Source organism: Crotalus tigris, unplaced genomic scaffold (assembly GCF_016545835.1).
Source record: "Crotalus tigris isolate CLP2741 ecotype Arizona unplaced genomic scaffold, ASM1654583v1 scf7180000024291.2576520, whole genome shotgun sequence".
In the NCBI taxonomy this organism is placed as follows: Eukaryota; Metazoa; Chordata; class Lepidosauria; order Squamata; family Viperidae; genus Crotalus; species Crotalus tigris.
Genome location: NW_024100464.1, coordinates 1375799 through 1398576, shown reverse-complemented (window position 1 = coordinate 1398576; position 22778 = coordinate 1375799). Strand labels below are relative to the sequence as shown.

The window sequence follows — 22778 nt, the reverse complement described above, 5'->3', positions numbered from 1 at the left end:
TGCCTTAGAAAAATATTGGCTAGGTACTGACATGGTAATGAAAGAAACAAACAAGCAAAAATGGGGGAACGGTTGTGTACATTTTCTTCTTCCCCAATTTCTCCACCCACCAACAGGATAGAAAAGTTCAAGAGGCTATTTGCTCATAATTCAAATTCCTTTGAGGCTGAAGAGATGCTACACTTGATGTGAGCATTATTTGTATTCTGCAAATGAATGGTCCATAGACTGATTACTTAAATAAGAAATAAGAAACTTGCTTGATTTGGAAGTTAGTTCAACAATCCCACCCCTGCTCCCAATCCTGGTTTGTTTCATAAAATTTTCTGACTAGACTCAGAGATTTCACTTTAATTTCTACAGCAATGACCTATGGTTTCCAGTTATGGAAATTATGTGGTTTCAGAAAGGATGCTATTAATGGAGAAAGGGAAGGTAGCGCATTTCAGAGGTATAATCTACAGTGTGAGAAGAAAATGCCTCCTATGATAACCCAACTTCTCCCCAACATTGAAGTTCTGCTTCTAAAATACTTACATATTTACAAAGGTCTAATAGTTTCCCCTTAATCTACAGTGGGGAAGCAATGAGCAACAATTTTAACATATAGGAAATTATAGTTATTCCATCCAAAAATAGAGTTGTCACTCAGGGAACTTCTGCAGAGGTGGCATGTACAGTTAAATATTCTAAAGTAGGAATCAAGTTGCCAGAGTACAGCCAGCCATAGCAGGGCTCCTTCCACGGCTCCATCGAAGAATGTGACAGAAGACCGTTCCTAAAGCCATAGAGATCGATCAGTAAACGGTATCAAGTCAATTAGTTGAAAACTAAATTATAATTTATGCTTCAAGTAAAGTGGTCCTCCCTTTTTTATCCTGGTGCTGCCCACAAGCAGAAGAGTCTACCCCCCCCACACACACACACTCCCATATGACATGTCTCAAAATGGCTTGTCTCAGAAAAATTAGCAGGGACAGAAGAAGTTGGTGGAGGACCTGCTAGGAAAATCCAGGACTGACCAATCTGTCAGGAGAGTTGAAAGAACTTCTCAGGAGAAAGTAGCAGTGAACCATGACCATATTGTTTCTAAGAAAATAGCATGGATATGTCTATATAAACCCTAGAAGATGCATTCTATTTGATGACATTGACTTTCCATATTGCTGGCTGACTGAGTGAGGAGGATATCAATATTTTTTTAAACCTCAAATTCCCATCGCAAGAATTATAGGATAATTTGTTTTCCATAGGTTGTATTTAGCTTGTGATCTGTCCTCTCCTTTCTATTCTTATCAGGTTGATGTCCAACTTCTGTTAAAGATTTGGGTCATCATTTATCCTTTCTTTTAGCTTTAGGATAACATCTTAAAAGCTCAGTTCTCCAACAGCTATGTAGAAATAGTTGCAAACCGAGATGTATGCATATACTCACTCATACTGTTTTATTTTTTAATAGCAAGCTAAGCAACCAATTTTAGCCTAGTGAGTTATGTGAATGGAGTAAGTAAATTTACTTTAGGATGCATGTAACATTTGAAGGTAGAAAATCAGAAAATAAAATCAGATTTTATCTGATTTATCAGAATAGTCAAAATGTCAAAGTATAAAGAGAAACTGGAAAACACTTAGAGCAGCATGCAAAGGAGTTTTAGTGAGCAGACAAAGCAAAGTCCCATTTGTAATCCTGACATTTCTGCTGGAGAAAAATCCTCCCAAATTAATAAGAGAGACAGGGGAAAAGACCACATCCTTCGCCTGAAGGAAAGAAATAAGGTAATCAACGGATTTTCAGTGGATTGCTGAGTTGAGTTCAAGAACTACTTAAATATCTCATTAGAACCTTCTTTAAAGAACAACCTGAAAGACTGTCTATAGCAGTGGTTCTCAACCTGTGGGTCTGGACCCCATTTGGGGTCGAACGACCATTTCACGGGGGTCGCCAAACAACGCAGTCTGCCATTTTTTTCCTCCTTTTCCTTAGCTGTGCTACTTCCTTTTATTCTATTGGCTTTTGAAAGCCAATAGAATAGACTCTCTTGAATAGAGTCTAATTCTATTGGCTTTCAAAAGCCAATAAGAATTGTCCAGGCTGTCTCTGCCCTGCTGAGCCCATAAGAATTGTCCAGGCTGTCTCTGCCTTGCTGAGCCCGCCAAAAGCCCCAGTCTGCAAACGGTGCTGCACCAATTGAGTAGTCCTCGACTTATGACCGGTTGGGGGTCGCGGCATTAAAAAGGCTGAGAACCACTGGTCTATAGCTTGTCATCTCACCGATCTATCCTCATACGCTAGGCTTAAAAATGAGTAGTTACGTCTAAATGGCACCATCTGCTGGACACTGTCTTTTTTCTTAATAAATTAAGTACATAATCTAGCACATGGGGTGTTGACTTTTGTCTTGTATTGCAGACGGGGAATAGAATAGAGCTGGAAGCGACCTTGGAGGTCTTCTAGTCCAGCCCCCCGCTCAAGCAGGAGAACCTATATCATTTCAGACAAGTGACTGTCCAGTCTCTTCTTAAAAACCTTCAGTGATGAAGCACCCACAAGTTCTGACGGCAAGCTGTTCCACTAGTTAATTGTCCTTACTGTCAGGAAGTTTCTTCTTAATTGTAGGTTGTTTCTCTCTTTGCTCAGTTTCCATCTACTAAAGAGCCTTCAGTTTTTTCCACCCCAATCAGAGGGAAGCACTCTTTTTGAACCTGAGTTTATAGCAGATTAGCAAAATGATATAAACTGAGACTCTGTTGGTTATAACAATGTAATACATTCAGATTCAATGATACAAAACTCCAACATTATTTAGTTCTATAATGATTTTATTTATCAAAACATTTACAATTTAAAGCATAAAACACCACTGGAATTAATTTTAAATAAATTAAATATATATTATATATAAAATATTACAAAACGTATTATGTTTCATATTTAATTTCTTTAAATAAACTTTTATTTAAAAATAAGGAATTGTGGGCTTAGACATTCATATCTTTTCTTAATATTTCATGTTAAGTCAAACAAACCATATGATGATTTAAGAGCAATGTGTGAATACATTCCTACAATTGAAACAATCAAATTTATGGAGCTATAGTATGAACAGAAATTCTAGATTGCAAGTATAGATATGCAGGGTTTTTTTCAGGAGGGAATGTTGATCCTTCAGGAGCATTCAAATTTCTAAATAACTAATAGATGTCTCTGTGTTATTTAGTAAACTATTCCTTAATATGATGTATAAATACTTTCAAACAAATTACCATTTTTTTTAAAAAAAGAGATAATTCTGAGTTTATTTTGGAGGATTATTTTTAGAATTGTTTCACTTAAACTTTGCTTCCAAAACAGATTTAGTTATCTTTGATTCACACAAAATTGCATACATACTATCCGTAAGTTAGATAATACAATACTAAATCCCATAGGGATGAAACATTTTAAAAGTCTTCATTTCAAGATATACCAGTGATGGTGAACCTTTTAGAGACCGGGTGCCCAAAAACCGGCCCTACCCCCACTTTGCCCTGCTCTGTCCGCCCCGCCCCCCTGCCCGCCCCCACCCCGCCCGCCCGCAGGGCCATTGCCTTCATGGCCTGCCACAGATTGCCCAGGTGGCCCAGCAGCGCCATGGTGGCCACGGCCTCTCCCCATACCCCACAGCATCAACTGCGTGCAACAGGGCGCGAGGGTGGAGTCTTGTCCCCGCTGCCCGACTGCCATGTGCTTGGCTGCGCTGCTCTGCGTGGGCTGCGCTCAGGGATGACTCTCCTCCAGGGGGGCTGCTGGTGAGGGGGCCACAGGGGGAGGCAAGGCTGGGGCGACAGCGCGCATGCCCACAAAGAGGGCTCTGAGTGCCACATCTGGCACATGTGCCATAGGTTTGCCACCAGTGAGATATACTATTGACATTAGAGGACTACATGTAGGTACATTTCTGTAAGTTTAGGTTTTGGCAGAGATAATCAATTATCCCATTCTGAAATTATTTTAAGTATTATTTTGATAACTTCAAAAACTATAGAAAATTACACAATAACAATTAACATCTCCCTTTTCTATTTCAAAACTGAACTGTTCTCTAGAGGTATTGTAGATAAATGTACCAGACTAGTTAAATATTGAAACAAGGCCACAAAAGACAAAATGTACAATTCTACATGAAAACATTAATAATAACGACAACAACATAAGGTAGAAAAAGTTGTTGAGAATGAGAGGGTGAAGATCTTGTGGGACTTTCGAATACAGACAGATCATCATTTGGAACACAACATGCCAGATATCGCAGTTGTAGAGAACCGAAGTGTACAGCTGATTGATATCGCTGTACCAGGAGATGCCAGAGTCAAAGAAAAAGAACTGGAAAAAATTACAAAATATTGCAACCTGATCATCAAAACTGCGCGATTATGGATGAAACGTGTAACAGTGATACCCATTGTCATTGGGGCACTGGGAACTATGTCCAAAAACTTTGCAAAATATTTCAAGAAACTGCAGCTTCCTGAAATAACTCCAGCAATGCTACAAAAAACTGCGTTACTCGGAACATCTTATATTTTAAGGAGGTACCTGATTGATACCTAGGATGCTGGCAGCAACCCGTGTCAACCATCAGCGCCAGTCAATTTGAATGTTCAGTTGACTGAGTTTCACATCTAATGAATCATCATCATCATCATTATCATCATCATCAAGTTGGAAGGGACCTTGGAGGTCATCTAGTCCAACCCCCAGCTGAGGCAGGAAATCCTATACCATTTCAGACAAATGGCTGTTCAGTCTCTTCTTAAAAACTCCCAGTGTTGGAGCATTCACAGCTTCTGGAGGCAGGTTGTTCCACTGATTAATTGTTCTAACTGTCAGAAAATTTCTCTTAGTTCTAGGTTGCTTTTCTCTTTTGTTAGTTTCCATCCATTGCTTCTTGTCCTGCCTTCAGGTACTTTGTAGAATAGCTTGACTCTCTCTTCTTTGTGGCAGCCCCTGAGATATTGGAACACTGCTATCATGCTACCCCTCTTCTTTCTCTTCATTAGACTAGACATACCCAATTCCAGCAACTGTTCCTTATATGTTTTAGCCTCCAGTACCCTGATCATCTTTGCTGCTCTTCTCTGTACTCTTTCTAGAGTCTCAACATCTTTTTTACATCGTGGTGACCAAAACTGGATGCAGTATTCTAAGTGTGGCCTGTAAAGTGGTATTAACACTTCACGTGATCTTGATTCTATCCCTCTGTTAATGCAGCCTAGTACTGTGTTAGCCTTTTTGGCAGCTGCAGCACACTGCTGGCTCATATTTAAGTGATTGTCCACTAGGACTCCAAAATCCCTCTCACAGTTGCTACTATTGAGCAAGGTACCACCTATACTATACCTGTACATTTGGTTTTTCTTGCCTAAATGTAGAACCATACTTTTTTTACCATTGAATTTCATTTTGGTAGATAACGCCCAATGTTCAAGTCTGTCAAGATCCTTCTGTATCTTAAGCCTATCTTCTGGAGTGTTGGCTAATCCTGCCAGCTTAGTGTCATCTGCAAATTTGATGAGTTCCCCATCTATCCCTCATCCAAATGATTGATGAAGATGTTGAAGAGCACTGGGCCCAGAAAAGAGCCCTGTGGCACCCCACTACACACTTCCCTCCATGTAGATGCAGTTCCATTGACTTGAGTAGTTCTGCTTTCTCCCTGATGCTTGTCACCTTCTTGCCACTTTCTCCTACACCTTTAACCGTTTTCAATACGCGAAAAGTATGATTTATAAAAGAGAATAAATTGCCATCATCTTTGTTCTAGATTTACAGAAATGGAAGGCAGCTATCAGAGCCTAAAATATCTAAGGACAGAATATACCCTCAGTTGGACTGAGCACAAGGCTGGAACATATCCCATGCCCCTTGGATGTCTTCTATGCTTCCTTGATATTTTGCCAGCATTGGAACAGGATTGTTGTGGTGGGACAGTTTGCTTCTTCTCAAGTCACTGTCCTCAAGGAACCTTCCCTTATCCCTGTTGGACAGGCTTCTCCCTGGTGTGGCTGGATATCACTTCAGAGACGTCCAGATTTACTGGCTGAAAATAATAAAATGTAATAAGGTTGGATGTTTCCTTAGGTATTCCAAATATTGGTGAGAATAGATCAAAATCCTATGGCTATAACAATATTTTATTTAGTGTTTATAAAAGTTGAACTCAGGAGAAACTTTGTATGTTTTTTAATCCAAATATTTCTGTGGCTAGTATGACACAATATTATTTGACTTAATAATGTGAAATTATTCTTAGCTGCAGACTATTTTTGACCTCAATTTCCAATGTCAATATTTAAAGCATCTATTTCTGGGTGTTTCTTTCTGGAAAAAAAACCCTTCTGTATGACTAAGCTCATATGAATTTGTGCCACAAGTTATTATGATGTTATTTTAACAGAAAATTACCAGGGATTCTGGTAATATTTTTATTGTATATTTTCCTGCACTATTTATTAAAGTATTTTCTTATTTTATCGCTTCCACTGTTTTTAATATTTTAGCTCAGTTTGAAATCTGCATAAAAACTCGGTAATATTAGGCAGATTATTGGAATGATTAATAAATTAGCTGTTGTTTATCTTTTCCTCCAGAGCAGAGATCCCTAAGCTTTTTGCCTTCACACCTCACTTTTGTGTAATCTTAATGTATACACTTCCCCTAAAAATCCAAACATCAAAAGAAACACAAAGCAACAATGAAAATACTATAAAGAAAGTTTGGAAAAGTTGAATGCACTGTAATAATATACAAAGAAAATTTGGCAGTAAAATCAGAGGTTGTAGTTATGTGATGTCTCCTTAATGACTTGTGGTGACTCACTTAACAACCAAATGGGAAGTAACGTTAGTAAATCTGTCATGTTCCCTTGATGTTTTCCTTAGTGATCACATCACTTAGCAACAAAGTTGTTGCTGTCCCAATTGTGCTCACTAAGAAAGGACTACCTGCACTGTTGGAAAAGTTTTATTAGATTATCAGAAATTTAGATTAAATGGAATCTAAAATTTTATAAATCCATTTAAAAAAGCATCATATATGGAATAGATCAGCCAATTGTATCCCAGTTTAATATAGTCCTCTGGGTGAAGATGGAAAAATTTATCCCATGGAACATTGAAAGAAGCCGCAAATCATTTTTATAAAGGTTCAAGACTTAAATCTGAAATGTGTCTTAAATACTATAGTATTTTCTTAGTCAACTTTGTCACTTAATGGGAAAAAATATATAATTTTTTCATAACTCAATATCCAGCCATGAAGTAAAAACTTCAAGCATTATAAAAAAAGATGTTCAGCTTTTTATCAAAACATGATTTAACATAAAACACATACATAGTTTGGCAACCAATATTTCTCCAGGCTTCAGGGAAAGTTCCCTTTCTCCCAGTCCTATAACCTAATACTATTACTTATTAGAAATGTTAGCATGTGCCTTGGCTATTTTCACATGATGGAGTAGCACTCTAATACTGAACTGTGCTCTTGGCCTCCACCCACCCACTCACCCACTCACCCACCCACCATTCTATGTACTATTAAAAGCAATAAACAATAGCTTTCTTCACAACTTACTTGATTAAATGATTTGAGCTTGGAAACTACCTTCTGAATCAAGGCTCGAAAAACTGCTAAAAAACACAGGAAAAATAATGTAAGTTACTGTGTCCCAAAACAATATACTAACAGCCAAAAATTGCATTGGATTCTTCAAGAATCTGGGAAAAGATCATACCTTGTAAGAGTGAATGATTTTCCTGCAAGAGAGAAGGCAATGAAGAAACAGAAGGAAAGAAAAAGAAAAAAAATAGTAAGGTAAGTAAGATTTTTTTACTTTTTTACCCATTTTTTAGCAATTGCTAATATAAACATCTGGATTATCCTCTTCATTTTGTAAAGAATCATTTTATATACATATAAAGAATATAAATCATTCTATAATTCTGTATGTATAAGAATATGTATCAAAAGCATTCTCATAAGTTGCTTTTTAAGTCAATCTTGCTCTCATCTGTTATCAAAGTGAAAATCCACTCCCATAACACTTATTCATAGAGTTAAATGTACTTCAATTACTAATTTAATTTATATTTAATATAGAGATTTCTTTTAAAAAAACAGATAATATCAGCCCAGGAGAAATTACTGGGACTGCAGCAGTCATGAATGTGAAATTCAAACCTTCCAATGCTTGGTACAATTTGAAGAAATCTCCCATTGATCCCAGTAGAAATTTTGTCTGAATGCACATATCAACTTCAGAGGATTGCAGCAAGAGTGAAAAAAGTTCAATTTTTCTTTCATGTCCACTGTAACAATTTATATTACTTGAATCTGTTTAAAACAGACATTTTAATACATATTTTTTTTGCTATTGGTAATGTGCATCCAGACAAAAATTTTATCTCACTTTTATCCACACACACACACAAATGCTCAAGATGATGAATATAACTAATAGTCCTGCTTCCTACAAGTTCGTGAGAGAGATTAGGCTAGAGATTTACCTTGCAATTTGGCTATTTCTACATAGTATTGCAGTTTCTGTATATAAACAATTGGGTATTACTTTAAAACAGCAGATTGTAAAAATGTCTTACTTTTTTTTTGAAGATTCTTTTGGACCCAGATAATGAACAATATCACTGATAGGATCGAAAGCCCAGTGACTGGTATACCAATTGCTAAGAATTTCCCAAGTGCTGGAAAAGCTAAAATTGGAAAATTAGAATAAATTAGAAGACTATAAAAATCTGTTCTATTGGCTTTGAATCTATTGTTCAAGACAGTAATGGCAACCAACTTCTGAAAAACCTTGCCCAGAAAATTACAGGAACTTATACAGGAATTGTCTGAGAATTGGACATGATTGAGTGGATAAAAAAATACTATATATTATTCTAGTATTACCTCCTATTTATTGTATGAGGTTGATTTTTCAAAATTCATGTATTTTCCTTGGAGTGTAAGTGCAAAAATGGTGGTCCATCAGCAAACCTGTTGTGTTCTTGGAAGCCAGACAAAAGTAACTGTTATGAAAAACTGGGGCTTTGACTTGCTATTTACAGTTTGGTGAGGATTTACAAAGCAAAATGGCTGCCTTAGAAGTTTCAGATGCTTAACCCCCAAATTCATGCATTTAAACTCCTGAATTTTTCCCCAACTATTCCTATGAGTCTATGAATTTGATGTAGTCCTGCCTCAAAGTATTAGAAATTACAAATAAAATATTTACACATCACAAAGATGCTTATTTAACAAAATTCTAGTAAAATCCCTGTCACTACGATAAGTATGAAAAATGAATTCTAGCATGCATGTAGCACCGGTAACCAAAATATATTTCTGGATAGTCTGATCTCTGTCTCTTACCTTCACAAACAGGAATTGGCTGACTCCAATGCCCATCTGATGAGCACTGAATCTGGGGTGATCCTCTTAAAGTGTAACCCTTTGCACAAGCAAAATCACAGGTTGACTTATACTTCAGTTCTGTATCATGATGGGAACAATTCATAAGGCTTCCTTCTGACTGAGGCACTGCTTGACATTTCACCACTGAAATAGAGGCAGATCACGCTGTAAATCATCCCATATATAGTCAAAGAACAGAACATAGAAAAACAGCAACTCTTTGTGAGTGCAAGCAAGGCAATAAGATAAAACCTTCACCTTCACATGTAGGCTCCTGTCCATCCCATTTGCCTGATGCTCCACACTGGAACATATTGGGGCCTTTCAAAACAAAACCTTCTTCGCAAGAAAAATTGCAAGATGAATTCCAGGCATAATTTCCAGAAGGGTTGGAGCAGTTGAATAAACCATGCATAGGCTTCTGTGGTGCATAACATTCCACAACTAAAGACAGAATTGTATTCCATTAGATTAGGCATCTTCCTTAGTCAACAAGATGCCTATTGGCTGAAGACAAACTAAAGCTGTGAATTTCTTATCATAGTACTGAGGTTCCATTTAAACTCTTGATCTCTTCTCCCAATTATTTGTTTATTTTCTCTTTCAAAGTCTAGTACTAATCTCCATGATTTTTTCTCTATAACAAATAATTCATTTGTGTTTATTCCAGCCCATGTAAATTATATTTCAACAAGATTTCCATTGTTGTTTTAGATTTGGGGATACATTCCCAATAAAATTCACTGTCCTTTTTTGACAGTGCATTGAAATTCAGAATAATCTAAGGGATATTCTTTCAGTGGAGTCAAACGGACTAGACTAGTTTAAACTGTACAATCCTTTTCTCCATGCTGAAAATATAACTCTTCAAATATTTTCTATAATTTATTTGCACTTTCTTTCTTTCTTTAAAATGGATACAAAATTCAAAGATTCTGATTCTTTATAAACATTTTTCATATGCATTCATTGTTTTATAGACTCATCCTGAATCAAACAAATTATACAATGCTGCTTGATATTGCATAGTTTGATATGTATTTCCTAATTTCAGCAAATGTATGGAGGCGACAAATGGCAATTTCTCAATGCTTTTAAAGTTTACCTTCACATTTAGGAACTGGACCAGACCATTCACCATTTGATGAACAATGAATGCGGGATGATCCTTTCAACATGTAACCCTCCAGGCAAGTAAATTCATAGACTGATTTAAAAATTGGATTTGTGTCATCTGAAGAATGTTTGGCTATTCCCATTTCAGGAGGCTGCACTGCTACACATTTTACTGCTGGAATTAAACACACCCATGCAACAATTTACTTTTTTTGTATGAAAAATTTTAGTTTATTCAAAGAAAGTTAAAATACAAAACACCAAAATATTCAAAACAGGACGAGAGAATTAAAAAATATAAAAAAAGAAAAAGAAAAAGAAAAAAAGAAGACTATAGACATAACTTCCTCCCTAACTGAATGCTGATTAATATAATACAGCAATGTTAGTTTCCCACCCTGTGAAACATGCCCAAAGAATTTTAAACTGTTAAACTACTAAATCTACTTACACGTTGTTATCCTGTCATCTATAAACTATATTAATAACAAAATAGTTAACAGAAAAGACAATAATAACAAATATATAAAAGTATAAAAGTAATAAAAATTGTAAACAATAATAAGAGAAGACAAGATTGAAATTCCAAAACCCTCTGTTAGCAAACTATTATTATAATCAACTTGTAGAAAATTTACCATGGTTTCAATCCCAAATCATCCCAAATATTAACCCTAATTTGTCCTGGTTCAAATATGCATATTTGTTTCTTTATACCATCTCTTTTCAACTACCGATTGATTGAATACCATAAATCCAATCTCTAAAGCCAATCTATCTTGCCCAAGAAACCCAGATAATATCATTTCTCAATCAGTTGTATTAACTCCATTTCCCACTCTCTTTCTTCTTTCAAAACCCATTAACACTGTTCTCTGCTATTATATAAAAGCACAGTGTTACACTTCTGTAAGCTGTATGGAGTTGGCTCTATTCTGAGTCTATATTTCTTCCTGGCCTGTATACAGCTGGGAAATCACATTTCTTCTCAATGTTCTGTACCATCTGTGTTATTTCTGTGTCTATATTTCTTCCCAATGAACCTGCTACTTTGAAAACAAGCTCTTTTTCTAGGTTTAAAGTATATAATGTCTGGGGTTTTTTTTTTACAATGTTTTGCACAGACTTTATAAGTTCAACCAATGTTTTAGAAAAAAGATCAGTTAAAGACTGCATGTTGCTAGTCAGACTCTGTATTCCCCCTTGGGTGTCAGCTTCCTCCTTCTCTCTGTAATCCAATATGTTGCTCAAAGCAGGGAGGAAGCAAAGAAGACAGAGAAGATATTTTCTGACTATATTGATCCAAAAGTTTTTGCAGGTTAATTAAATACAAATCAAAAGTCATGTGCTGTGTTTCCATATGGAAAGCAAAAATGGATAAAAGCAGTCCAATAATTCAAAGAAACCAAGCAAAACAGAAAACAGAAAAAAATCCAGCTGGGGTTGATATATATCAGCATTCAGCCAACCAATTAGTCTTTAAATAACAAAAACAAAAGTTCAAAAAGTAAACTTAAAAATCACAGGCATGTTTACGATTTCTTCTGGTAGGAAGAGGTATAAATGCCCATTGATTTTTCAGCTGCTCCCACAAGGAGATGCAATCTTCAAGATTCCCCTTCCTGGGCAGATCCACAGCCATCCAAAAGTCATCTTGGGTCATTCCTAAATACTCCCTTTCAAATCCAGGGGGCAAGACTGCCAAAGAACCAGGTCTGGCAGCAAACATGATCATGAGTAAGAGATCAGCAGCCATCTTGTGGAGGAGACTTACACAACAATTTAGTTTGATGATAATGGGCCAATTCACTACATTAAAAAATATATCCCGTAGGAAAACAATACTAGGAACTAAGAAAAGAAGGTACCTTCACATTCTGGCTCTAAAGCATCCCAGTGTCCAGAAACATCACATTGGAGTTCACTGGATCCATTAAGTTTAAATCCTTCTTCACAAGCAAACTTGCAGGTTGAATTCCCGGCAGAGTTTCCAGAAGGACCAGAGCAGCTCATGGAGCCATTAACTGGAGGTTGTAGTTCACTGCAATGCACAGCTGTAAATGACAGAATTTAAATTATCACTTAGAGTGAAAAAATATGGCCTGTTATATTTTCATATGGTATACATATATTCATATATTGTAATTATATATAAAAATGATGAGTCTGGAAGTTAATATTGTATAAGTGGGCAAGGAGGTTTATTGACTTTGTTGTAATCCTGCCTCAAAGTATTAGAAATTACAAATAAAATATTTACACATCACAAAGATGCTTATTTAACAAAATTCTAGTAAAATCCCTGTCACTATGATAAGTATGAAAAATGAATCCTGGCATGCATGTAGCACCGGTAACCAAAATATATTACTAGATAGTCTGATCTCTGTCTCTTACCTTCACAAACAGGAATTGGCTGACTCCAGTGCCCATCTGATGAGCACTGAATCTGGGGTGATCCTCTTAAAGTGTAACCCTTTGCACAAGCAAAATCACAGGTTGACTTATACTTCAGTTCTGTATCATGATGGGAACAATTCATAAGGCTTCCTTCTGACTGAGGCACTGCTTGACATTTCACCACTGAAATAGAGGCAGATCATACTGTAAATCATCCCATATATGGTCAAAGAACAGAACATAGAAAAACAGCAACTCTTTGTGAGTGCAAGCAAGGCAATAAGATAAAACCTTCACCTTCACATGTAGGCTCCTGTCCATCCCATTTGCCTGATGCTCCACACTGGAGCATATCGGGGCCTTTCAAAACAAAACCTTCTTCGCAAGAAAAATTGCAAGATGAATTCCAGGCATAATTTCCAGAAGGGTTGGAGCAGTTGAATAAACCATGCATAGGCTTCTGTGGTGCATAACATTCCACAACTAAAGACAGAATTGTATTCCATTAAATTAGGCATCTTCCTTAGTCAACAAGATGCCTATTGGCTGAAGACAAACTAAAGCTGTGAATTCTTCATCAGAATATTTATCTTTTGTTGCCATAACAATGTTTACACAGTTAGTCTTCAATTTACAACCATTTGTTTGGTGACTGTTTAAAGTTACAATAGCACTGAAAAAAATGATGATGACTATTTTTCACAGTTATGATCTTTGCAGCATCCCCATGGTCACGTGATCAAAATTTGGATGCCTGGCAAATGGCATGTATTTATGATGGTTGCAATGTCCTGGGATCATGTGGTCATCTTTTGCCACCTTCTTATGAACAAAGTCAATGGGGAAGCCATATTCATTTAACAGCTGTTTTACTAACTTAATAACTGCAGTGATTCACTTAACAATTGTGGCAACAAAGATTGTGAAATGAGGCAAAAGTCACTTAACATCAGTCTTTCTCAGCAACATAAATTTTAGAGTCAATTGTAGTTGTAATAAGTGACAGACAATGGAATGTAGAACAGAATGTAATTTATATTAGTAGATTCCTCTGGTAATTTAATGTGATAATCTTTCCAACCTGACTAACAGAAATAACTAACTAACTGAAATAACTAACTAAATAACAAATTTTCAGCATAGAATGCTTTTGTATGCTTGCTTTTCTTCAGTTAATCAATGATGCCTTTTCCAAAAATACTCAATTCTCTTTCCTTTCCTATTCTTTGTTTTCCAGCAGACTGTCTCAACAATGAAAATGCTTAGTCTTAGTCTGTTCTCTAACTTACTTTCCCCAAAGTTTTATTTTTGCTAAACTGAAGCAATTTTAAAACTTCAGTGTATTGGCAAAATAAAATCCACATTTGGTGACTTAGAGGATGATTCAGAGTGTCTTGAGACACACTCATGATTTCAACTGAAGGTAGCACAATTTTTTTTTGACAACTGAATAAAATGTTTCTAATTCAACAACACAGACTTAGACATTTGGTTTCAGCTAGTCAAATATGCATACCTTTACAGGATGGAGATGGTGCAGACCATTTTCCAGAATTGGTACATGTTATTGATTCCATCTCAGTCGGTTTGTAACCTTCCTTGCACTGAACATCACAAGAAGAGTTAAAGCCAAAATTCTGTATTGGATGTTTGCATGTAAAGATACCTTGATCTGGGTCTTCCAGTTGATCGCAAGTAATTACTACAAGAGAACAGAAGAGTTTGGATAAAGCATTTCTACCAAAGTGGAACAAATGAACAGAATTGGAAATCACAATAAGTTTGAATTAACTAAATGATTAATTAATCATACCATGTTCACAGTCACGTCCATAGAAACCTTTGTTACAGTGGCAGATGTAATTGTTAATTGTCTCTATACAGTCCCCACAACCACTGCAGGAATTTGGAGTACAAGAGGCTGCAAGAAAATTAAGCAGATTATATTGTGAAAATGTTACAGTAGTGATATTGTGGCTATTATAACATGATAGTAGAATAAGGTATTCCCTTTAAGAAGAAAAGAGAAAAAAAATATGTTTCTATCTTGAAGATTCATTTTTTCTTTTGGCTTTTTGTCCTTTTGGTGCTCTTTTTTCTTTTTAAAAACTGTCTGCTGTGTTGTATAAATTTCAGTGGAAACATTTTCCAGAATGAAAAAACAAAAAAAATAGGACAGAGTCATTTACATAAATTACAGAGATTTTTCCGATTTCTTGCTTTCATGCAAAACTGTTTCTACAATTACTTTCATGCTTTCCCCATATTAACCCCATATCTTTGCACTTCATACATCCAATGTTAATTTGATTGGACTTCCAATTATAGCCATCAATAATTATTACATCTGACATTTTAAAAAATATTACTATAACTCTTTGGAATATTAGAAGCAGAATCCATACAATGAAATTACTCTAAATATATTCTTACAGAAGTTCCATTGAGATTTATGATTGATTTATATCAAGAATGATTCAATCTGAATCTAACCCCTTATTTTTCAATATTTACAACAGGCCTAAAATAAATATGTAGTTTTCCTACTGAAAACAGTATAAACAGTAATCAAAGTGATATCAATCCATACCATTATAGCACAAAGCTCTTTTAGTTTTATAACATGGTTCATCATTCCACTTTCCTGAATCTTTTGTTCGTTTTATATAGATCTCAACACAGTCCTCATTCTTTTTTCCGTTGTTTGGTTCACCTTCAGCCCAGTTTTTAGCTTCTTCCGTCAGTTGCTTGTTTGTTCCAACCCATCTCCATTCATTCTCAATTTTTCGGATACCAATCCAGTAATAATTTGAATTACTGGGAAATGTTGCATTTAAGTAATGAATTTCCTCTTTATTCTGAATAGCAACCAGATTTGTAAAATGGGTTTTACACCATTTCTCTGCTTCAGCATAATTCATGTTTGCCTCTGATGCATGGTATGTCCAGCCATTGCTATCCTTAAATAATAAAAGTCCTAAAACAAGAGATAACAACAAATTGCTGTATTAGAATTTAGCTATCTGAGCTAAACATAAGCCCTAGAGACCAGAAATATAATTCATGCTAAAAGAAAACAGAAATAAAGGTAGAGAGGATAGCTATGGGAAGAGGAATGGTTTTGGTTTAAAAAACAGATGAGAGATAACTATGCCTTCCTATAAATTGGATGGAAAAGGAAGAGAGCACAAAACTAGCATATGCCTAGAATGGGCTTCTAATATGGAATGGAACCTAAAGTTTTTTTAGTGGAAACAAAAGACTTGATTAAAAAAATAGAATAAAAAGAAAGTAGATGAAATATAACAAATGATCTAGAAAAGATGGAAAGAGGAAACAGACAGGAACGATAGTCTTGAGTTTTCAGAATAATAAAAAAGAGAGAACAATGAATCTGATGATAACTGTCTCCTTCAGACAGTTTAGAAACTACTATGAGAGAACATAATTAAGCAGAACTTGGTAGATTTTTGATACCATTCACCCTCATACAAACATAAAATACACAAAATATCCTGTATTTTCGACATTAGTTTGCTGTCTGTTTTTAGCCAAAATATTTTTTCTAGTTTGTATTATTAGTGTAATTTTTAAAAAGTATAAAATAAGATTCCTGTTCAGTTAAAAGAAACCCACAGTTAGAAATGTTGTTTCCAGGAAGGCTCCTAAGGTTTGAAGCACTCACTTACCATAGCAAATAATGGAGAAAATGTAAAAGGTATTCATCACAGCAGAAACAATCTTAAAATCCTCTCTTAATTCTTGTTGGTAGTGCTGCAGTGTCTGGATAAAAAAAAATAGTAGATTGTTGTAAATTGATAAAAGAAGCATGGGTTTTCTCAAGTGTGTGTGCCTATATAAATAAAATCATACAATTCACATGCTGTTATATACGGTATTAAACGTGAAATCCAAACAAAAGTAGCAGTTAAACCTCATCAGCCTTTTGACATACAAAACTCTTTTTCCCTCTCATTTTCCTCACCTAGTTATCAGCAACAGATTGCTCAGTGAGATTACAGGATCATTTTCAAGAGAGCTAGACTGAATCTATTTGAAACATTTGAATGCTGTAAATACAAACTGGAGCTAGAAAAATGTTGAACTGGAGGAAACATATTCTGCATGCATATTTTTTTAAGTATAGAGTTAAAATAGTTTATTTCCCCCCCCCCCCATCTGCCTTCCAAACACATTGAAGTGACATTTCCCAACTATTGGCATTTGGTTATACTGAATGGCAATTAGGCATGCTGGCTGGGAATTCTGAGAATTGCAATTCCAACCATTAGGAGAAAATTACTTTCTGGAGATGCCTAACAATATAAAGTATGAACTTACAAACTGCACGTTAGACTTGTACATTTTTAAGGAAATTCAGATTCGCATTAGTTCTCTGTTGAACTGAACTTAATTTTAAAGGGCAGATTAATGTGAAAAATAATATATATTTAATAATATAAATAATACTTTTATTCTTTGATCCTGCATTATAAATGTATTTTCTAAAAGAAATTTATCAAATTGTAGTTTTAAGATGAAATCAATGCTGTCATTACTCATATGTCCTTTTTCTATTAAACTTTCCCTCTGGCATCCTTTGAAAAATTTAAAAAAAAGCACTCAAAGATTTTTTTTTTAACTTACCAATAGCAACTGTGGAATGTTAGAGCAGCAGGGTAGCTGTTTTGTTGTCTTCTGCAAACTCAAACTTTAAATTTACACTCTAGAGCTTTCCCTTGTTGATTGCTGGCCTATTGCTCAGCTCACTGCCTTTTATAGAAGACTCCAGCCGCTTTGGAAATCCCATGACACATCCAACAGGATATTACCAGAAGAAAATGAGAATTTCCCTAGGTAGGAAAAAAAAAATCTCCTTGGAATATTCATGATGTTAAAGCACTGAGACCACCTCCCTGCCTTTTTCATTTGAAAGCATTTGTCCTCATGAATGTTTGATTGCAATTCCTGGACACAAATATTTGTTTTAATTAATCCTCATTTTAAAAAATGATGTGCTCCGATTCCTTTGTTGATGAAGCTATTCTTGGAACTGGATTCATTTCAAGGATTTATTCTTCAACATTTTTTTGTTTAATTATGGAGGTGAAAAAATTCCTTTTTATTTAGTCCATCCATCCATCCATCCATTCATCCTTTTTTCTAGGAACTCACTGCAGTAAAAATAGCCTTCCTGCACTTAATTTTAACTTCATAAACGCCTGTAAGATAGGTTAGGTTTGAGAGATAGGGTCTGACCCATATTCCTTGAGTATAATACCGTAGCAGTAACTGTGTGTATGCCTGAACTTGTCTGTCACTGATCCTAGTCCCTTACCTTGGCTTTGCCTGCATCGTGATTGCCTTGTGACTCCAAGCCTCTATTGCCTCCACATTTGCAGGATCAAGGACTTCCTGTTCTAAGGCTAGCCATGGCTCAACACTAGAAGAATATTTTTTTTATAATTTGAATAAAAGATATAATTCTCCTTGTCTCCCCACAAATGCATTAAGTTTAATAACTGTAGCAAATAATATTGCAAAACCTGTCACTGATCACATTTGAAATGAAATTTGTAAGGATTTTCAGGCCATTCACTGGAGAATTTTATTGTCAGGTCTGCCATCTTCAACTTGATGCCTTGCTATCATCCTGCCATCAAAGGCTAGGAGGGAGGGGGCATGCGGGGGGGGGACACATACAGAATAGGAGATATAACTTCCTAGCAAGAGATGCTTCTACCATGTTTCCCCGAAAGTAAGGCCTACACCAAAAATAAGCCTTATCTTGATTTTTTGGGGTGGGCCTAATATAACACTACCCCCAAAATAAGCCCTAGTTTTGGGGTGAGGCACAAACCTAAAAATCAAGCTAGGGCAGGGGTGGGGGGGTGTGGAGCTGCCCCACCTGCCCCGCATCCACTTACCTTGCCAGCCTCTCCTTGCCAGCCCACTTCTTCTGAGGTCTCTTCTGCAGCCAGGCCAGCATATCTCACTCACAGGGCTTTCCGGAAGGCCTGTGCAGCCAAGAACCGAGTTATGGATTCAATCCGTAGCTCGGCTCTGCAAGATCTCAGCAGCCGAGGACCAAACTATGGATTAAATCCATAACTTGGTACTCGGCCGCTTAGGCCTTCTGGAAAGGCCTGACTGCAAAATGCAGGCCTGAATGCAGCTGCAGAACTCAGCCCCAGAAGAAGTGGACCAACTGGGTATGGCTGTTGGTGCCGGAGGTAAGGTAAGGCCTACCCTGAAAATAAGACCTGGTGTCTCTTTGGGAGGGAAAAAAAAGACCCAGGGAAACATGGTAGAATGAGCCAATCAATGTAGAAGTCTTGTTCAGACATTATCACAGCCAGTTTGGTCTAGAGATTAAGAAGCCAGTTTGGTCTCAGGTTAGAAACCAGGAGACTGTGAGTTCTAGTCTCACTTTAGACATGAAAGCCGGCTGGGTGACTTTTGGCCAGTCACTCTCCATCCAACTCAACTCATAGAGTTGTTGTAAGGAAAATAGAAGAAGGAAGGAATACTGTGTATGTTTACTGCCTTCAGTTATTTATAAAAATAACAAAGGTGGAATATACTGTAAATATATAAAAAATAAATTTCACCACACAAACCATGCTATGAAGCTCTTCCCTTCTGAGTAGGGTTTAGAGTGGATGTCCTCTAAGGTCCCTGCCAATTGTATGTTTCCATGTCCATCGGGGGTCCCTGCCAATTGTATGTTTCCACTGTCCATCGGGGGTTCAAATAAAAATGGTGGCCCTGTCTCTTTGTACATGCATCAGTGTAGGAGCATGGATGTCAGGGCACATGTGCCTTCTTGTTTTACTTGAATTTCCTCTTCAAGCACTGCTTCTGCAAATCATGTACACTTTGAACAGAACAGTCTACACAGCCTGCAAACTCAGTTTGATTTCCTATTATTGTATTCCTCTACTGCACATCCCAATCTTTATCTGTTTTCTTTTTGTGTCCTTTCTTAGTTTTGCTTGAGAAATCTACTCCAATACCCTGCTTTTAGGAAGAAAAGAAAAATACCTTTTAGTGGATGAAAAACACATCAAGGGCATGAATGTCTTTTCAGTTTTTGCCATTTTTCTTCTGGAATTCATGATAAAGTCTTTTCTGAAACTAATTTTAGGAGCTGATAATTTACTAGATTTATATTCCTCCAGGTGTTCAAAATGATATACATAACATTTCCTCCTCCAATTTTTCCCAACAACAACCCTATGAAGAAGACTAAGTCAGAAAAGTCTGACTGGCCCCAAATCACCCCAAGAGCTTCTGTGACTTAAGGTTGGTCTCACCAGGCCTAACCAAACACTTTAATCAAGCCTCAACACAGGTTTCCATACGATATTTAGGTTGTCTCTGAAGTAAGATGATATATAAATATTAAGCATTGGCAAGTGTTCTTTAAGCTCTGTAGTACACATTCATAAATATAATGTTCATAATTTTTACTAGGATTTTTTCTAATGAAGTGCTACATTAAACTTCACTTCTGCCATGCATATATTTTAATGGTTGTATTAATTTTATTTTAGTAACTTTGCATGTTGGGCACTGCTTAGTTTAAAGCTTTGTTTTATTAACTGGAATTCTCAGAGTGACTTGCAGTAATTTCACTGGAAGAATTTATCAGTGGAGTTCCAAGAAGGAAGGAAACTCCACCAGACAGTTTGTTGTGGGCTCAGAAATATCTTTCCTGTGCAATGACCAAGCAAGACTTTGTTGATAAGCCAGAAAAAATATTACTGTAATATTTTAAAAACTTCCAGTGAATTTTACTTTCCCTTGCAATCTTATCAAAACTACGAAAGCATTTCTTAGTGTTAAAAACTATTACAATGACATATGTGAACATAAATATTTACATCATTTCCAGATTCCTTTGTTGTTCATTGTTCATTGTTCTTCTCCATACTATATTTATAGCTAGATTTCACTTACATTATTCTCCGTGAATCAGCTTGACTCCAGGTGATGTCCTGGATACATCCATGAATTTTTCTTGGCAACAAAGTAGTGGTTTGCCATTGCCTTCTAGGATTTTTTTTTTTTTTACTTCTTAGTCTAGTCTGCAGTCTTGGGATTTCCTTGTGGTCTTTCATCTGAGTAATAACCATGTGTAACCTTGCTTAGCTTTTTGAGATCAGCCAAGATTGGCTAGAACACATTTCCAGCATCAGGAAAATATGTATGCTTTCTTCGGATATTATGGTCCAAATATGTTACTAGAATACTGAATATTTATTTCATCTTGTCAAATTCTAATTCAGTTTTACTTCTTAAATCTTGGCCATTTTGACAAATGGATGTATAATGACAACTTGAGTCAACTGGTACCATTTATCTTGCTATCTGAATTCCTTTCCAATTGTAAGGTTCTGCCTCAGCTAGTACTCTCAAGAAAGCAGAACTCTTGAAACTGGAATTGTTTCAATAGGAACTTTTATTGAGAGACAGTAAAAGCAGAAAGGCAAGGCAAGATCTGAATAATTCCCATGTGAAACATTACATTAAAACTACCCTTTCAAAACCCCTCCCCAGTGCCCAACTGTCCAGTTTGATTTTGGCCAATCCATAGGTGTGAAGCTGTTATGAGAACTGGAGCAATAAGACACGGTTTTCAGGTATTGCAGTTTCTTCCTGATGTCTTCATAGTAGAGTAGAGATAAGGCAAATGGTCCCAGGCACATTCTTCCCCCCTTTCACACCCAGAGAGATACATCAAAGGTGAAGAGAACAAAGTAAGAGAAATACACCCCAGAGCCCACAAGACTTCCTCCCTTCCAACAAAGTGAAACCTGCCCCCTCCAGTGGTGGGATTCAGCTGGTTCGCACCACTTTGGCAGAACCGGTAGCTAATTTTTTCTTGCCTAGGCTCAGAATGGACTTCCGGAAGCAGCATCCATATAGAGAACTGGTTGTTCACATATTTGAATCCCACCACTGCCTCCCTCCCAACAGAATGGCAGAGCCTGAGAATGAGGATTTGAGGGGACCTGACATAGATCTTTCCCAATCAAAATTTAAAGATCTGAAAATCAAACCTATATTAGCATCCTCTGACTCTGCATAGGTTGCCAAGAGCAGCATTTGTAGAAAAGATATAGCTAAGACCTGGCCCATATCTTATTGAGATTGTCCTTGAGTCATACAAGCAGAACTCTTTTGAAGATAAATCCAGGCATGCTTTCCTGTCTTGACAGAAGAGATGGAAGACAGGACCTTTTGGGCCTGCTATCTAGGGAGGAATAATTTTCATTACTTTGATGCTACAAAGTGTAAAGTACAATGTAGCTAATTTGCTTCCAAACAGCATCACAGAAATGACTCCAGTACATCCAGGCAAGCAGCTACCACAATAACTTCATAGATACCCCCACAGGGATCCACCAAGAGCAACACATGCTTCTCTCAAGCAGCATTTACCTTCTTTCTCTTGCCCACCCTGGAGGAAGATCTTTCCATTTTTACTGATCTTGAGCATTAGAAGACCTAATTCCCCAATTTTCAAACTTGATAGAAATAGTCACAGGTTATTCTGATGCCAGGATAGGAACCAATGATGAAGCTCTTTTCCAGCACTATAATCCACTTGCATACTACCAGATGGGATGATCTCATGGAAATCTAAAGTCTCGTTGCTTATTAACAGAGGAGGTTGGGAACTGTTCTTACTCTCATTGAAACTTAAAGATACTTAATGGCTTTATGTCAGATGACCCTGTGGATGAAACGGGGCTGAAGAGGAGCATTTACTCTCAATAACTAGATCAGGGGTCTGCAACCTTAA

At 36.5% G+C, this 22778-nt stretch overlaps 1 protein-coding gene across 1 annotated transcript; it reads right to left on the bottom strand.

Annotated features, from left to right (window-relative positions):
- Nucleotides 1-5627: 5627 nt before the first annotated feature.
- Nucleotides 5628-17721, bottom strand: SELE (selectin E). The gene is made up of 15 exons (XM_039324011.1): nt 17615-17721; nt 16657-16750; nt 15558-15944; nt 14781-14888; nt 14484-14669; nt 13265-13450; nt 12965-13150; nt 12436-12621; nt 10557-10742; nt 9710-9895; nt 9410-9595; nt 8638-8748; nt 7773-7794; nt 7613-7668; nt 5628-6080 (listed from the first exon to the last, which is right to left on the bottom strand). Exons 2-14 carry the CDS (start codon nt 16691-16693, stop codon nt 7617-7619), a joined length of 2019 nt encoding a protein of 672 aa, XP_039179945.1. The 5' UTR covers nt 16694-16750; nt 17615-17721; the 3' UTR covers nt 5628-6080; nt 7613-7616.
- Between the last annotated feature and the right edge of the window lie 5057 nt (nt 17722-22778).

Coding starts and splice junctions, on each gene's coding strand:
- SELE (XM_039324011.1), bottom strand. CDS start 16,693: ATGAATACCTTTTACATTTTCTCCATTATTTGCTATG. Junction 12,622..12,964: donor GCCAATTCCTGTTTGTGAAG/GTAAGAGACAGA, acceptor TGTCATTTACAG/CTGTGCATTGCAGTGAACTA. Junction 9,896..10,556: donor TCCAGTTCCTAAATGTGAAG/GTAAACTTTAAA, acceptor TTCTGTCTTTAG/TTGTGGAATGTTATGCACCA.